Source organism: Centrocercus urophasianus, unplaced genomic scaffold (genome assembly GCF_019232065.1).
Source record: "Centrocercus urophasianus isolate 14NV4802_14NV808 unplaced genomic scaffold, USGS_Curo_1.0 seq_23, whole genome shotgun sequence".
Taxonomy (NCBI): Eukaryota; Metazoa; Chordata; class Aves; order Galliformes; family Phasianidae; genus Centrocercus; species Centrocercus urophasianus.
The window spans coordinates 5952952-5969906 of record NW_024884789.1 but is presented as its reverse complement, the minus strand read 5'-3'; the positions used below and the strand labels follow the sequence as shown (position 1 = coordinate 5969906).

Sequence of the window (16955 nt, the reverse complement as noted above, 5' to 3'; positions counted from 1 at the left end):
AAGGGCTGTATTTTCTATTTATTGGGATTTCAGCCCCTATCAGCCACCTACTGCCTGCTCCCGTGTCCAGCTGGTGCAAAAAATACCAAGCTGACACTTCTGCAATGCAGGAGCCTGAAAAAGCTTACTTCCATGAGGTAAAATGCAACTCCACATCACATCCCTGCAGGTGGGCACCAGGCTGCATCCTTCCATCCTGCAGTGACCTGGGGGTTGCAGGGCCGGGCTGGAAACGACCGAGCAGCACGCAGAGGCTGGAACTTGGGGTGCCCGCCTGGCCCAGCACCAATGCCGCCTCACCTCAGGGACACAGGCCCAGCAAAGCCCTGAGTCAGAGAGCAAAGGCCGCGGCCAGGCAGAGAAGCGTCCCGCGCCCTCCCCGGGCCGGCTTTAGGACCTCCAAGGCCTCCGTAGCCCCGCCCCCCTGCCCTCCCATTGGCCTCGCCGCTCCTCTTGTCCCGCCCCCAACATGCGCCTCTCCGCAGGGGGTGTGCAGGGAGGGACGGCCAACTCCTTCCGTCACGAGAAATACGCTCTCTGATTGGCCATCCGCTCCTCGGGCGGCCCCGCCCCCTGCCCCACGCGAGGCAGGATCCAGCTGCCGCTTACATTGTGCCCAGGGCGCGCGCGGGGCCGGGCTGGGCTGTGAGGGGGGGGGGGGGGCAGCACCACGCAGCGCAGCGCAGCGCGCGTGGGCCGGCAACGGCAGCGCTCCGCCCGCGAAGCCGGGGGAGGCTGCGGCAGCTCTGCGGAGGCTTTCGGGACGCCGGGAGGTTGCGGAGAGAGGCGGTGAGTGATCTCAGCTTTCCCTGAGCCGATCGGGTGCGGAAGGAGCACGGGTGGAAGTTGGCGGAGGGACGGCGCGTTGCGAGAGCGGGGCTGAAAGCACGGGGAATTCGCTGCAATAGCGGAGCGGTGACATCGGTGTGGAGGAGCAGCACCGCAGAACCGAAGCTCCCGTTCCCTCCTGTGTTCGTTTTCCCTATCCGTGGGAGTGCTGTTCGGAGTCCTGCCCCGTCCTGCACGTGAAAGCTCTGTTCGGGACAGTTCTGGTAAGGCGAGCAGTGCTGCTGTTTGCAGTGGTCCCTGCAGTGCTGGATGTGGTCGTTTAGAGAGGTAAGGATGGGAATAGCAATGCGCACACACAGCCGGCAATGCGGGCAGCAGTGGCTGCGGGAAGCGCTGAGCTGTAGCGCGCTGCCCCGGCCTGACCTTTAACCACCATCACATCAACCTCTGCTTATCAGCTTCGTATCCCTTCTGTGTGAGCATCAGTGCACACAAAGGCTCTGTGTGCCCCCATCACTCGTGCCTGGGAGCACTGCGTGTCCCGTAACTGCTCTCTGCTTGATGAGCGTTACACTTTGCAGAGAGTTTTGTAGGAGAGCCTGCCAGACCACAGTGAGTTTATTGCTGTGGTCCCTGTGTTTTGCTTGTGTTGTATGCACAGATGCCAGGACAGCCTGCCTTGCTGCATGCTGATCCAGGATGTGCAAGCTGAGCATAAGGTTTGATGCTCTCCTAGCACTGAAATAAAAGCACCAGAAGTAAGAAGACCAAACAACACACAGAGTGAACCGGCCAGGCACAGAGTTCAAACCCTGAGGACAGAGCTGGTGGGAAGGATGAGAGGTCCCTCCAAGCATGGGAGCACTGCCAGGAGCAGGGCACAGCGTGCAGGGTGGGAGGATGTGGGCATGCCCTCTGCAGTCAGCAGCTCCAGCGGTTGTTCTGGCATTAATTTGACACACACCACGTCTCGTCCTATAAACCCTCTCTGCAAAGTGGCATGTGGTTCCACTTGTCTCTATTTGAAGCTCCCTGTGCAGCACATTAGCAAGTTGGCTTGCTTGAAAAGGACTTTGTCCCGCTCAGATGGGGCTGCGGTGCATACCACGATCCAGTCAATTGTTTCCATTTCGGAGCCTTTTTGAGTATAATTTGGGAGACGGGGCTGAAAGCTTGCTTGCTTCTTCTGCAGCCCTGCATTCATTTTGCAAAGCGACTGTGATTGATCTAGCAGAAGGGAATTCATTCACCAGCGGAGCTAGAGGGCAGGCGGGGAGGACAAAACCCCACAGCAGCCTCTGAAATGAATCATGGGGTCTGAAAAGATCCACTGGGGTTAAGGCGTAGCAATGAAAAGCCATTGTCTGGAGCCTGAACCGTGGCCAAAAGCATTATTTATCCTGATTTGGTTAGTGGTTGTAGGAGGGTGTGGTATTCCCAGGGACTGCAAAGCCAGCGAGCTTAGTGGTGAGTGTGAACTTGGTGTGATTGCCTCACAGGTACCTTCAGAACCTGTATGGAGTAACTCAGCTGCGGAGCAGCAAATCCAACTCCTGACTTGCAAATACAACTGTGACTCTTGCATGCAGGGCAAGTTTCCTATAGGTACTTCTATGTTGGTTGGAAGATGGTCCCTTTGGCTCAGGTTAGTTTGTGTCACAGATTTGGGGCAGTGCTTTTGCAGGATAGAAGAGCTGATTGGTATGGCTTGGAAATACTGCACTGGGTTTCTATGGTAAGTGGCATTCAGGTGGCAGATTCGGGCCACATACAGGTTTAAAGTGAGGGATACTGGGAAGTGTGGGGTAGGGAGCAGTGATGGACAACCCAAGTTTCTGCGTTCTGATGTGCTTTAGTGAGCATGTAGAGATACGTGCCCGGACCTTCTCCAGACAATCTGATCTCCTGGAGTCTACAGGACTGGCCTTGGAAAACCTCCCAGTTTCTGTCTGAGCCAACAGAAGGAGCCTTTCACATGGTCTCTCTGTTTTCTGTCCAGGATGTATAGCCAGACAAGAAAGTGAGAAAACGAGAAGAAATGATAAGGAGACCTTCCATTCTCAAAGGCTGGGATTGAACCCCAGATCCTGCTTTTGGGGGCTGGGCTTAACCATCTTCCCTTGTATCGCAGGTATGACGAAATGATGAGTTGGTCAGGAAGGCCGAGTGCAGCTTTCTCACAGCAATACCCCTGATTCACAGCAGGGTTACATTGCCCAAATTCCAAGGTGAAAAATCACCGTTGCATATTTGCTGTGTTAGTCATCCTGCAGACAACAAATGAGACTGATGCTGAGCTCAGAGGTGTTGCTGGAGGTGAAGCTCCTCTGTCAGGGTGCAGAGCTGGCTGAGGACAGGGCAGAGGTCGCGTCCTGCAGGTGCCATGCAGGTCCCTGGCTGTTGCCCCCTGGCTGCAGCCCAGGCTCTGTGCCCAACAAGTGCAGTGTTATGCTGTGATGCCAGCTGCTATTTTTATTTCTTTCATCACAAGCACTCTTTGCAGAAGGATGTTATTAGAACTGAGCATTTCCAGCAGCTCTGTGCTGTACACCTGATAGTCCACTGTGTTCTGGAAGGACATGAAACACATCTGAAAAACCCCTTCAGATTTGTTCCTTCCCCTTTCACAGAATCACAGAATCACCCGGGTTGGAAGGGACCTCAAGGATCATGTAGTTCCAACCCCCCTGCCTAGCAGGGCCACCAAACACACACATTCAGATCAGGATCTTTCACAGATCAGATCACATTCAGATTCAGATCTTTCTTGCTGACTGCCTCCTTCCCCCCATCTTTTCCTGTTTTGTGTAAGGCTTTTTTTCTGCTTTTGAAGCTCAAGCGGTGCCCATGAGTAGGTGATGAAAGCCTTCGTGTGCTGCAGTCCCCTTCTTCTCAAACCTTTTGACAAAACTTCACTCAGCAATTGCTTTGCGTGCTTTGGAAACAGGGCTGCATCTGGGATCTGTATCAGTGCATTGTCACACTTCTCTTTGTCCTGAGCAGCTTCTGCAAGGAGCTCTTCCCCATGAAGATGGAACGCTGACTTAATGTTTCTGCATTGCAACTCTTGAAATAAAAAAAAAGGGGAATCAGCTGTCCTATAGCAGTAACTGTGTCCTGGGGTGGTGTTGCTGGCCTAAGCACCAGGCATTGCAGTTCATGAAAGCACTGGAAATGCACAGATTTTCAGGACTAGTAAGTGGAGAGAACATTTATTCTAGGAGGAAACCGAACTTTTTCTGAATTCGAGATGGCATTTCACCACAAAGGGTGGATATTGTGAAATGAGGGAGGAAAAGATGAATCTTACACTTGTTTCCTTGCAAAATCAAGCACTGCTGGCTACTTGAGGCTGCTCTGCTCTGTTGCGTTGTGTCCCAGCCTGGTGCACACAGGTAAATGACTTCTGTCCCTGTTGCTTGGAAGTCAGGCTATCTACCAGCAACCGTGTGGCAGGAAAAAGGAAAGCAGCCAAATGAGCCAGGAGTAAATCATGGAGGGAAATGATGAAAGCTCTGCTGGGCCTGAAGCCTTTGATCTTACCCTCACACAGTTAGCAGTTAAATCCTTCTGACAGCCCCTAGTGTGCATTGCACAGCCCGTGCTAAATCACAGCGCTCCCAGGACAGGGGAGGCAGCTCCCCAGCCTCCTTCTTCCAGGTCTGAACAGAGCCAGCAGGGATGCCTGGCTGCTTGTTTGTTTACTTATTTACCACTTTAAATAGCTCATAGTTGAGCAGGGTAGAAAGAAATGCGTTCTGCTTGCTGCTTCTCAGAAAGTCCAACTGGCAAACAAAAAGCGCCCGGCTTCGGTTCATGGGATTTGGGCTCTTTGTTGGTGTGCAGCCAACCTTTGCAGTCTGGGGACTTTCATTTTCCAAGAAGAAATGAACACCCAGAGTCTCACTGGGGAATATCTTGTTTGCTCCCCAGATGTTGTCCTTTTAAAAGGTGAAAGCACTGTAGCTATGACCTGGGATGGGACTGCACCCTGCATGTTAGCAGCACACAGGTACAGTTGGATGGGGAAACCCAGATCAGCTCACAAGGTGCAGATGGCATGCCCAAACCAGCTGGGGATTCCCTGCCTATAGGGAAAGAAAGTGGAGATTTGTGGATATTCTGCTGGTTTAAGATGGACAGGGGAACCCCAAGCCTTGCTAAATATAGTTTATGTATACTTCTGGGTTGTCCTCTCATACACAGATCTTTTGTGATGTGAAACGTAGGGCTGAAGTGGCTTCAAAGTATTCATTTTCTAAGGGCTGCTTGGATTTTTTCAAGATGTGCTTTGTTTTCTTGCCCTGTTCTCTTTGCCAGCTTTGTTCTGTCCACAGGCATTTTCTTCATGAGCTGGGATCAGGGGGCTGTTTTCTCCCTGACCCAACTCCAGATCTCTTTTTGGATTTTTGGCTTCACGGGAAGGATTTCCAAAGCACCCTTATCTTGCTCCACTGGAAAAAAATTCTCTTTCCTATATCTGCTGTAGAAAAGCAGCAGACAGCCAGGGGAACATTATAGCCAGCAGACTGCCTGGATAGCTGTCAAAAAGCTGCTGCTTCTCTGCACTCATCCATATGGGAGAAGGGTTATCATCTGCCTGTGCATGCAATAAGATCCTCTAAAACGCTTTGCAGCAGATATTCGCTTTTTTTTAATAACCATCTTTCAAAGGACAAAAAAAAAAATTGGAGAAAGCCAAGAAGCAGTTTGTGCAGGTCGTGGCTTCTGCTGTTCGAGTGGCGCGTCTGGTGTAGTGCTCTCATCCTGTGTGATGGAGGATGCAGCTGTGAGCTCCAATAACCTCCTGAGTGCTCACAGAGCAGGTGGGAGCATGGAAAGAGGCACTGACAGGTTCCTTTGTGTGAACTGTTCCTCCTCCTGAGCAGTTCTGCTTTTTCTCTTCAGCTCAGTAGCCGGGTGAGGGATGCGGGGAGTGCAGGGGGGGAGGAATTCTGCTCCTCTCTGGGGTTCAGCATTAATGAAATGGAAGTGTACATTTGTGCACATGACAAACACAGAAGATCCCTGTAGCTGCAGGTTTCTGAGGTTTACAAGGCTGCTGGATTTTGAAAGAAACCCATCAGGTGAAATGTCTGCTCCCTGCAGTTTCAGTTCATCTGATAGGTGTGGGATGATGCCAGATTCTCTGTAGGCTGCGAGAAGCACTGGGGTGTGTTTGCAAAGGGAAGAAATAATGACAGCCGCTTTTCTGCTTGTCCCAGCTGCAATAGGATCCAAGAAGTAGGTGAATTGCTCTGTTTGCCCTCAAAACAACCCGCTTGGAAGTTGCTGAATAAAAGTGAAGCAATCCTTGCTGTTGAGATGGCTGAAAACCAAAGTTCAGAGGCTGTCAGCTTTTGGTGTGTTGGTCTGTCTAGCCACAACAGTGCCAGGAAAGGCCTCCAGCTTTCAGACATGGCTGTACTGGGAAGCAGTTGGCACCTGCACTGGGACATGGCAGTATGAAGAGCAGTCCCAGTAAGGGCAGGTCTACAACCCAGCAGCTGTACCCCAAGTGCTTTTCACTACACATGGCAGAGAAATACTGTTTGGTTCTCCTGGGTGTGATGTTAAATGTTAGATGCTTGAAGGTTGTGTTCTGTTTTTGTTTTAAAACGTGATCACAGCTTTTATATAGACATTTCTTATTTCTAAACAACCTGTTCCTTCCATTCTGAGTACTTGCTCTTCTAATCTTAGCATCAGAATAAATGGTGCTGCCCTCCTGTAATCTTTTTGTTTGTTTCTATATCTGTCCTATATAAATAGCTTGATTTCTTCTTGTGGATAAGCAAATCAAAGGTTAACATTGGAAATGTGACCTGAGCTGTGAGCAAAGGAAGCACTAGAGATGGCAGGGTGGTTTCTGAGGTTGTAGGAGTTGGAATCTAAATCGATAGCTTTTAGCAGCCTCATAAATGTTTCATTTGTTTTCCTCAGTCCAGCATTACAGAGCTTCAATACTGGAATACATATAAGCTCTTAAATTAGTGTTGTCTCTGAGCTGGTTGTGGATGGTGGAAACCAATTCCTCGAAATGCATTTGGATCAGCAGTGGCATTTTCCTTCCTGTTTTAGAGCCCTGAGCCCACACAGCCTCCCATCACAAATGAAATGAGCTTGGCAGCCTCAGCACAGGCTGCGGGAGTTCGGGTGAGGAACATGCAGAAGCCTGGAGAGACCTTTTCCCCTCACTGTGACACAGCCCTGAGGAATGAGCGATGTCTCGGGAGCACCAACCTCAATAATTCACGGTGGCTGGGGGGGAAGGAGAGACATGCTTGCAAATATTTGCCCAGTGTGGGCTCTTTGGAGGCTCTGGAGGACCAGGGGGGTAGGAACATGTGAGCAGAGCATGATTCAGGCCGCTTATCTGGCCATCAGCCTCCGCTTGAGGTCATCGGGCTGCAGAACGTGGGAGGGCTGTGCTGCTCCGGTTCTTGGTGAGGTCAGTGAGCCAGAGCTCAGCGTGGGGCTGAGGATCAGTCCTGCTTTCTCTTATCTTGCGCATTGCCAGCTGCCGTCCACTGGGTGCCTGGGCTCATTTCTCACAAAAGGGAATTAAAGGAGTGACATCAGGTTGGAAGGTGATGTGAAAAACCTAACTCCTCAGTCATATCTCAGGGTTGTTTTTTTTTTTCAAGGCTCATTTTTCAAATCTTGGGACAGTCATAAATAAAGCCAATAGCAATTGCATTTCCTAAACCTGCAATAGTCTTCATGAAAAATTTGATTTCTGCTGAGCCTGGAGCAGACCAGTACCCTTTATCCTGGATGGAATGCTCTCTTAATGCTGTTTCCTAAGGAAAAATAACTCTTCTGTGGTTTGCCAATACCCTCTAGAGACACTGAGAAGATGTACCACCAAGTTTGGGTTTTGATTGCTTCACATTGTTGCTTCATTGCTGAAACCAAAGGGCAGAGTTTCCTCCCCTCTTTTCCGCCCTGCTGGGTTACATTTCAAGAGGATGTGTGGGTGCAGACACTGCTGGAGATGTGGGTGCTGCCAGTCAGGGCACAGGAGCACCTGTAGAGCTGGGGCTTCAGGTTTGGGGTCCACTGACAGCGTATCAGGGTTGGATAGCAAATGCACATGTTCTGGTGCTGCCTCAGTGCCTCGCGTCCGTAAGAGCAAGAGAATAATTTTCTGCTTCTTTCTCTGCAGGCAATAGATCTGTCATCATGTCAGTCAGCGTCCACGAGAACCGCAAATCCCGGACGAGCACGGGCTCCATGAACATCCTGCTTTTCCACAAAGCTTCCCACCCAGACTGCGTCTTATCCCACCTGAACACCCTCAGGAAGCACCGCATGTTCACCGACGTCACCCTTTGGGCAGGAAACAGGTCATTCCCATGTCACCGCGCAGTGCTGGCTGCCTCCAGCAGGTATTTTGAAGCCATGTTTAGTAACGGCCTCAGAGAGAGCTTGGATGACGAGGTGAATTTCCATGACAGCCTCCATCCAGAGGTGCTGGAGCTGCTGCTGGACTTTGCTTACTCCTCTCGGATCATCATCAACGAGGAAAATGCAGAGTCCCTCCTGGAGGCTGGAGACATGTTGCAGTTCCACGATGTCCGAGATGCGGCAGCTGAGTTTCTGGAGAAGAACCTCTACCCTTCGAACTGCCTGGGCATGATGCTGCTCTCTGACGCCCATCAGTGTCGGCGGCTCTACGAGCTCTCCTGGAGGATGTGCCTGGTTAACTTTGAGACTGTTCACAAGAGTGAGGACTTCAACAACCTTTCCAAGGACACTCTGCTGGACCTGATCTCCAGTGACGAGTTGGAGATTGAGGATGAGGACAAGGTCTTTAAGGCCGTCCTTCAGTGGGTGAAGTATGACTTGGATGAGCGGAAGGCCTATCTCCCGGAGCTTCTGAGGAATGTCCGCTTGGCCCTGCTTCCTTCTGAATGCCTCAAGGAAGCCTTGGCTTGTGAGGACCTGATCATGGTGGATGAAAGGAACAAGCTTGTCCTGGATGAAGCCATTCAGTGCAAGAAGAAGATCCTCCAGAATGATGGGATTGTCACCAGTCCCTGTGCCAGGCCTCGCAAAGCCGGGCACACCTTGCTGATCCTGGGAGGACAGACCTTCATGTGTGACAAGATCTACCAAGTGGATCAAAAGGCAAAGGAAATTATCCCCAAAGCAGACCTGCCAAGCCCACGGAAAGAGTTCAGTGCCTGTGCCATTGGCTGCAAAGTGTACATCACCGGTGGCAGGGGCTCAGAGAATGGGGTATCCAAAGATGTATGGGTTTATGATACTGTTCATGAGGAATGGTCAAAAGCTGCCCCCATGTTGATAGCACGGTTTGGGCATGGCTCAGCTGAGCTGGAAAACTGCCTGTATGTGGTTGGTGGACACACTGCTGTGGCTGGGGTCTTCCCTGCATCACCTTCTGTTTCCTTGAAGCAAGTAGAGAAGTATGATCCTGCATCCAACAAATGGATGATGGTGGCTCCTTTGAGAGATGGTGTGAGCAATGCTGCGGTGGTAAGCGCCAGGCTGAAACTTTTTGTCTTCGGTGGAACCAGCATCCACCGAGACATGGTGTCCAAAGTGCAGTGCTACGATCCAGTGGAGAATCGGTGGACAATCAAGGCGGAGTGCCCACAGCCCTGGCGCTACACTGCAGCCGCAGTCCTGGGCAGCCAGATTTTCATCATGGGAGGAGACACAGAGTTCACGGCAGCATCTGCCTATCGCTTTGACTGTGAGACGGATCAGTGGACACGCATTGGAGACATGACAGCCAAGCGCATGTCATGCCATGCCTTGGCCTCAGGAAATAAACTCTATGTAGTGGGTGGTTACTTTGGGACTCAGAGGTGCAAAACGCTGGACTGCTACGACCCTACATCAGACACGTGGAACTGTATCACAACGGTGCCTTATTCACTCATCCCCACAGCTTTTGTCAGCACCTGGAAGCACTTGCCATCATGAGAGGCGGGGCTCGAGGGCTTGTTTTCAGAAGCTCAGTAAGGTGAGGGTGTTCTCTAAAATTTTAAGTACAGCTTGGCCTCAAATGCATCTCCACACACTGCACTGAAGCCACAGACTGCAGTGAGCTTTCTTTTTATGAGAAGGCTACGTTAAAAGGTGAGAGGTACATAGCACCAGAAGAGAATAGTCATCTCTGGTGATGCTGGAAGTCTTACTAGCTCTTGGTTCAAGATGGTCCCCTCTGCATCTTATGAGATGCATCTACATTAATGGTTGTGAGGAGGCTGCAGCCCCTTTGCCTTCATTCTGAACTAGCTGGCTGTGCCAGCATCACCCATCTAAGAGTGGGTGGGGAGAGAGGGCAGAGCCCATACCCGCTGTCATGGATAGGACAATGGAATACATCCTGTCCCCATTTTATGTAAGAGGTTGTGGTATCTATGAGTAAAAGCACTTAAATTTGAGAGCAGGGAGATAGTACAGCAACAAGTGCTTTGGAAAACATCTCAGTAGTTTGATATTTTTGCTCATTATCTTGGTGTTCGCTTTGATGAATACGTAGGCAAGTGACCCCTAGGATGCTGGGGAATCTTGCATCTCTTATTGTGCTGTCTGTTTTCATTTCAGTGGGCAGCAGAAGCTGAGAAGCCATGGTGCATTTGATGGTTCTGGTATTTATTTAACATCCAAACTGTTGCTTGTTATATCAGTACTTCTGAGACTTCAGTGTGAGACCTGAGTGGGAGGAAAAGGGGCTTTGTAATCAGAAGAAGAATGTGTTCATTGGTGTTTTGGGGTGTACAGGAATAAGAAGATTGGTGTCCCGTGTAATTTCGATGCTCCGATTCTCGCGTGCTCAGGAAAGCTACTACTTCAACACCAAATGGAGGAGAGCTTCCTCTTTTCCTCCCCAGTGGGATGTTTAGTTGCTATTCTGGTTACCAGTTTTGTCTCACTGAGCTTTGTACGTTTTCACCAATCTGCACCAAGATGTGGATGGCCAGGAATAGGTCACAATAGCACAATTGCTTTGCTCTGTGAAAACAAATGCCATCCAAGTGCAAAGTTAACTTCCCAGTAAGTTTGTAACACCTCTGCTAGTTCTGCTTACAGGTTTCTGGCTGCCAGCAATGCATGCAGCCTTGCTGCAGTGGTTGCAGGTGTCTTCCCAGTTAGCTACAGGAGCCGGGAAACCCTCACCCATGGGGCGAGATCAGCAAGCCTCAATTAAGGTTTTCCTTGGAAAGTGAGATTGTGGGGAGGGGAATTCTGACATATCTTCATCAAAATCCACTCCACTTAACACAGGGGAAAAAGAATGCTGCCCAAAGCGTCTGACACCTGCTCGCTTCCCTGCTTCTCACTTTGTGGGGTTGGTGCACCCGAGAATCACTGAAGTGCTCTGAAATTTTCCAGTGATCTCTTTGATGGCAGCTGGGAAGCCAAGGGGAGCTTCTAGCACCCTTACTGGGCTTTTGCCCAACATGGCCACCTGCTTGTCTCCGGTGGAAAAGGAACCTGGGGTGTTACTTATAATGGCCTTTGATTTGCAAAATGCCTGGCTTCAGCATGCGATGGGCCACAGTGAGGGCATGACAAGAGTGGAAAGGGCTAAAATGAGATTTCCAAGAGCTTTCCCAGCACTGGGAGATAATGGCCTTTCCAAATTCTCCTCCTCAGACGTTGCCTAGCATCTGTCACAGTGGCTCAGTAATCTAATTAACTGCCACTCAGCTATTAAATATTGCAGCAAAGAGTGTGAGGACTCCATCATTTTCTATGTGGGCCAATGGGGCCCCCCTTTAAGAGCTGCCTTGGAGCTGAAAATTCATTTCCTCTGGTAGCAGATGTGTCTGAATATTAAAGCTCAACACCAGCCCCACTGCTTGGAGTGAGAATAGGGAACAGCTTGAGGTGGGAGTTGATTCTTCAGCCACTGAATAAAGAACAGTTCCCCAAAACACTTGTACTTTCTTCTCCTGCCTTTTTACTCTGTGCTCTATTTGGATTGTTCAGGTTTTATGAAGCTCTTTGTAGGGGATAGATAATATTTCTTACTGAATGCTGGAGCCTGGCACAAGTACAAGAGGAGTAGGAACTGTAATATACCAATCTACAAGAAAAGCTGGTGAAAAGTCAGTGTGTAAGAGTTTTATATGCTCTTTTGGCTTCATTTCTAGTCTTCAGTTAAAAGAAGTATTTGAAGTATACATAGGATTTTGCCCGAGAGAACATCTCTTCGTTTCATTTTTCTGGAGGGGTTGTGTGTGTGTGTGTATGTATGTGCTTGTTGTTTAAATTAATGTTCTGGTCTCAGCCACTGACATCTCCTTAAATAAAGTACCTGGGCTGGCTGGTGAGGACCAGGTCCAAATGTTTCTGACATGCAAGCGCAGCCTATGCCTTACCTGTGACATCTCCTACTCTTGTCTTTGCTGGTTGTTGTTGCACCTGAGTCAAAACTGGGCTCAAGACCTGGGATAACTGGCTATAGGATCCTGTAGCTACTCCATCATCCTAAAGAGGCCTGGCCAAAGGGGTTGCTGGCTTGCAGCTCCTATGATGAGGGGTCTCTGCTACAATACCTACTTTGTTCCCTATGGGATCCTCTTTCAGGAAGGGGCACCTGAGAGCCAGGTAGGCACTTTCCTCATGGGTTTCTCCAGGTGCTGGTGCACTTTGTGAGCAGGCAGCCATTGCTAATCCAGAAAGGAATGTGCCTCAGCTGGGGAAGGCATAAAACAGCTCAGCTGGAAGCGTGTCCCCAAAGGCTCAGCCTCCAGCCCTCCTGGAGCCAAGGGCAGCCTCGTGCTAGCACACCTTTGGGCAGAACTCCCAGCACTCCTGCCAAGCATGCAACATGACATCAACATGGTGCTTGCTGCCAGCTGTAATTCCAGGGATCAAGCATGATTAATGGCATAAAACGTGAAAGCCTGGCCTCCTCCTACGTGTGACTGCTGAACTGATGAGAGTGACTCTGGTGATGGTGTGAAATGGGGGAGCTGCACTGCTGCTGTTGGATTGTCCTGATGGGATCTGCTTGGATGTGTCTTTGCTCTTTGCAAACATCACCTGGCCTCTGCCCTGGCTGGAGGCAGAAAGTTTGAGTAAGAGGTGTTAAATTCAGGCTGATCTAGGGGGAGAGCTGGCCGAGCCAGCTTTGTCATTCCCGCAGGAATTATGGCATGATGAGACAAATGATTGCAAATGGGAAATGCAGTACTGAGCACTCTGCTAATAATGGCTCTGTGTTTATAAACACAAGCAAAGCCTATGCAGGAGCTTAGGGTGTAATGCTGGGATGATGTAGTGTTGTTCTGAAATGAACAGCAGTGACAGATGATGGGGACAGCTCTGTACCTCCCAGGAGGTGATCTGGGGCAATACCAGGAGCAAGTTCTTCAAGCTACGTGTCTCCAAATTAGATTTGGCTTCTCTAAACTGTCTGTCCTGTGCGACAGCCTCATTTCCATGGGATGAGGTCACTGATGGGCTGGGGACTGGCTCACAGGTGCTAAATCCCAAGTCCCATCCTAAAACCAGTAGATCCTGCACAGGTGACGCGGTGACCGCAGTCCCCAACACCTCTTGCCTGCCCTGGGTGAGGCGGCATTGCTAAATGGGCGCTTATTTTGTTCTGGCATTGAAAAGCTGAACTTTGATCCCAAAGTACCGTGAGGATTGCGGCAACCTGCCAGGCCCAGCACTACATTCTAGTACTGCCAGGCTGCGGTCACAATAAACATCGGATCTGTTCAATGACTCTTTTCCTGATTATTTAATTACAGTGGAGATAACAAGCCTTTTATGAGCATGAGCTTGGCTTCCCTTCTGTGTGGAGCTGGGTCAGCTCACGCCATGCAAGAAGCCGCAGGTTTTTGCTGCCATGCTTGCAGCCAGCCACCTTGCCTTGCACAAGCCATGGATGCACACAGTTCAGGACAGCCCCAAACCTGCAAATAACCTCTCTGCTCCTAACCTGCTTGCTGCTGAGTTTGATGCTGGAAACCTCTTAGAACCTTGCTGTTATTGCCCAAACAAAGTCACAGCCAGTTTCTGTTGGTGGCTCCTAGGGAATGCCATTTGCATGTACGTAACAGCGAGGCAGGCTGAGCAGGGAGGGCAGTTCTGCTGCTGTTTGTCTCTGGAGCCAGTTTATCAGGCAGTGTTGGAAGGGAGTGGCTGGCCCGGGGAGGAAAGTCAATGAAAATCAGGCTTTTCCGAACCTGGGCGGATGGAAACATGTGCAGTGTGTGCTTGGCCTCAGACTGTGGTAAATCAGCTCCTTGGAAATCACAGTCATACGGATGGTTTTGGAGGAGCTGTAAGCTTGCTGTTGGCAATGCCTGTGGAAGCATTTTTTTATCAGCACAAGAAGCTGAGTGTCAGGGGAACCCAGTAGCTGCCAACATGCAAAACCTGTTCTCTGCATGACACCGGCTCTGCTCCCAACACAGAAATTAACTCCTTTTTTCTTTCCCTTCTCAGATGCCGGCATCACATCCATGTCCCCTGCTCGCTGCTGGAGCTGACACAGCCACTGAGTTCCCTCCCATTTCCCACAAAGGGTGCCTAGGAGCCTCTCTCATCCCTTCCATCACCACGGGGGCACAAAGGACCTCCTGGCTGGTGGATACTAGTGGATACTGGTGGCCCAGTGTGAGCAGGAAGATGGAGGATGTACCCCAGGCTGCGTCCCCCAGAGTTACTTCACGGGACAGGAGGGCGGGATAAGAGTTTTTAATATTTTTTTTTATAGCAGTGAGCTTGCCGTTGGCGATGCCTGCTGTCTGGGTGATGTGGAAGCATTTTTATAGGGAAAAGGGGCTGGGGAAGTGGGGGAAAGGGAAGGGCTGAACCCAGAACTCAGCACCTGGCTCTCCGGCCGCAGCACAGAGACTGCAGCTGCCAAAATATCAGAGCGTGGGAGCTGTGCACAGCTGCCAGCAGCACCCAGTGCCTCGGTGGGACGGGGCAGGTGCCTTTGGTTTTGCACCGTGGATCTTTTTTGGTGTTTTCCCTCCTTCCCGGTGCTGGGCCTGAGGCCAGGCTGCTCCCGGCACACAGCTGCCAGGCCGCGTGCTGCCAAAATGGCATCACTGTGGCGAGATGCTTCGCCAGATAAGAACTGCTGCCTGCTCGGAGCTGGGCCTCTGCTTCCCCTCCGTGTGCTCTCTCAACAGTGTGTGGGTGAGGGTGTAATTAGCAAACGAGCAGGAACACAGGCCTTGCTGCGCGGTGGGGCCTTGTCGGGCCTGCAGAGCAAGCGAGGCCTCTTGCCTCCTTTCCCGCAAAGCGAGGCCAAAGGGAAGAGGCAGCACAGGGCTGGCATGAGGTTGGGCCTCAGTGCCCCGCATTTGGGTGATCTCTGCACTCAGGCTGCACTTAGGGTCACACACAGACCCGCCGCAGGCACCCTGGCCTGCCTTTCTCCCTGCGTGGGGCCAGCTGGGTGATGCAATGCGCTGCAAGCCCTCACCATTGCTTCCAACAGCGAAGGCCTTTTAGGGGCAGCAAGTGCCCTTTGGTGCTGGGAGGAGAACACTTGGTGCACAGCCCTTCTGCAGCATTCTCAATGACACTTATTTACATTTTGTAGGGTTTTGTTGTTGCTGTTTTTTCTCTTCAGCTGCCTGCAAACTTTAATAAAAATGATGATCTGGGAAACCATGTGTGTGCTTTTCACAGGAGTCTTCTTTCCTAAGCAAGTCGGATTTGGGTATAATAACAGGAATAATAACAGGCTTGGCACTCAGTGGGGTGGTTCACAAACAACCAACTCTTGCAGCCAGCCTGACTGTAATTATTATTGCTTCAGAGCTTGGGAAACTGAGGCACAGCGTTAAGTGGTACAGTGAGTGACAGAGCTGGGAATAAGATCCAGGGCTTCTTGTGTTCACTGAAAGGCACAGAACACCCTGCTGGGAACAGCCCGCGTGTCATCCCAAAGCTGCGCAGTGATAGCAGGAGAACTTGTGATCAGACCATGGCCTTGTAAAACCTGCCAAATAATGTGAGTGGGCCGGGCTCAGCCTGAGCCGTGCTCCTGCAGACCAAGCTGGTAATTTATAAGGAAGAGGAGAAGCTTTTATACTTCTGTTTTCCTTATTTGCCTTCGCTTGGCTGCTGCAGCTCCTGAAAAAGAGGCCCATTGACAGGCAAAATGGGCTTTCCAGCTGTGTCCCCTGCTCACGCTGCTCCTCCATGTGCTGCTCTCCCTGTCTCAGAGGAGCTGCTCTGAGAGGATCCGGGCTCCAGACCTGGAACATGACAGCATTGTTGCTGGGCATCTACTGGCACAGCAGGACCTTGCAAATTTGTATTTCCTACTCTTCTAAAAGTGGATGCAACAATTGGGGAGCAAAGCTTCCTATGAGCAACACACACAGGGACTCAGAGGGGTTAAGAACCTAAATATCAAAGCTGAGACCAGGAATACAGACCCCTAACCCTAAAGCAGAGTGTCAGTAGTGTCAGCAGACCTGAGCTGAACAGAATTGAGTGCAAGGCTCCATAGAAAAAGCTCATTAGTGAGCTCTTTTGGAAACCAATTCACAGCCCAGAAATTACTGTTGGATGAGCAGGAGAATGAAAAATAGCAAGAGCGTGTGAATGAAATCCCTTTCAGTTTTGTTGATTGAGGTTTTATACAGAATGCTGGGGCTTTAAATAGCGGATCAGAGGCTCTCCAACTGGCTAGCTTTGATACGAGCCATGCAAAGACGTGCTCTTTTGTATTTATTCTGGAGCCTGCCCGAAAGACGATTCGAAAGCAGCAGCAACCTGTTGCTAAGGAATTACATGCAGTGCAAAATACAAAGGTTTCTAAGTTAGCAGCAACAAAGTAAAAAGGGAGTGGGCAACAAACACAGATGAAACAATGCAGTGCTGCAGCCAGAGCAGGACGGGTTTTTAACTGAGAAGGATAGGAATGAACATAGAATGTTTTCTTTTTTAAAAGAGTTTTTCTGCCTTCTCAGTAGGTAGGGCTCACCTTGGTGGCTTCTCAGGGGCCCTGCGTTCCCACTGCTGCAGAAAAGTGAAAAGTGCCCGTGTGCCATGGTCAGCCCTTGCTGGGGATGGTTCAGGAGCTTGGACACGACCCTCAAAGCAGCCAGGAGCCCAGCCTAGAGATGGCCCCAGCATGCAGGGATCCAGCGCCCACCCAGCTGCCTGTCAGCCCCAGCTGGGATTCAGTTACTGTTTGG

At 50.6% G+C, this 16955-nt stretch overlaps 1 protein-coding gene across 2 annotated transcripts; it reads left to right on the top strand.

The window, feature by feature from the left end:
- The first annotated feature begins 709 nt into the window (after nucleotides 1-709).
- Nucleotides 710-15375, top strand: KLHL25 (kelch like family member 25). Of its 2 annotated transcripts, none has more exons than XM_042824450.1 (3): nucleotides 710-789; nucleotides 7958-9784; nucleotides 14236-15375. In XM_042824450.1, exon 2 carries the CDS (start codon nucleotides 7975-7977, stop codon nucleotides 9742-9744), a length of 1770 nt encoding a protein of 589 aa, XP_042680384.1. In that variant the 5' UTR covers nucleotides 710-789; nucleotides 7958-7974; the 3' UTR covers nucleotides 9745-9784; nucleotides 14236-15375. The 2 variants fall into 2 exon arrangements, with proteins under 2 accessions (XP_042680384.1, XP_042680385.1); XM_042824451.1 differs by lacking the exon at nucleotides 710-789 and adding an exon at nucleotides 796-2920.
- Nucleotides 15376-16955: the final 1580 nt, after the last annotated feature.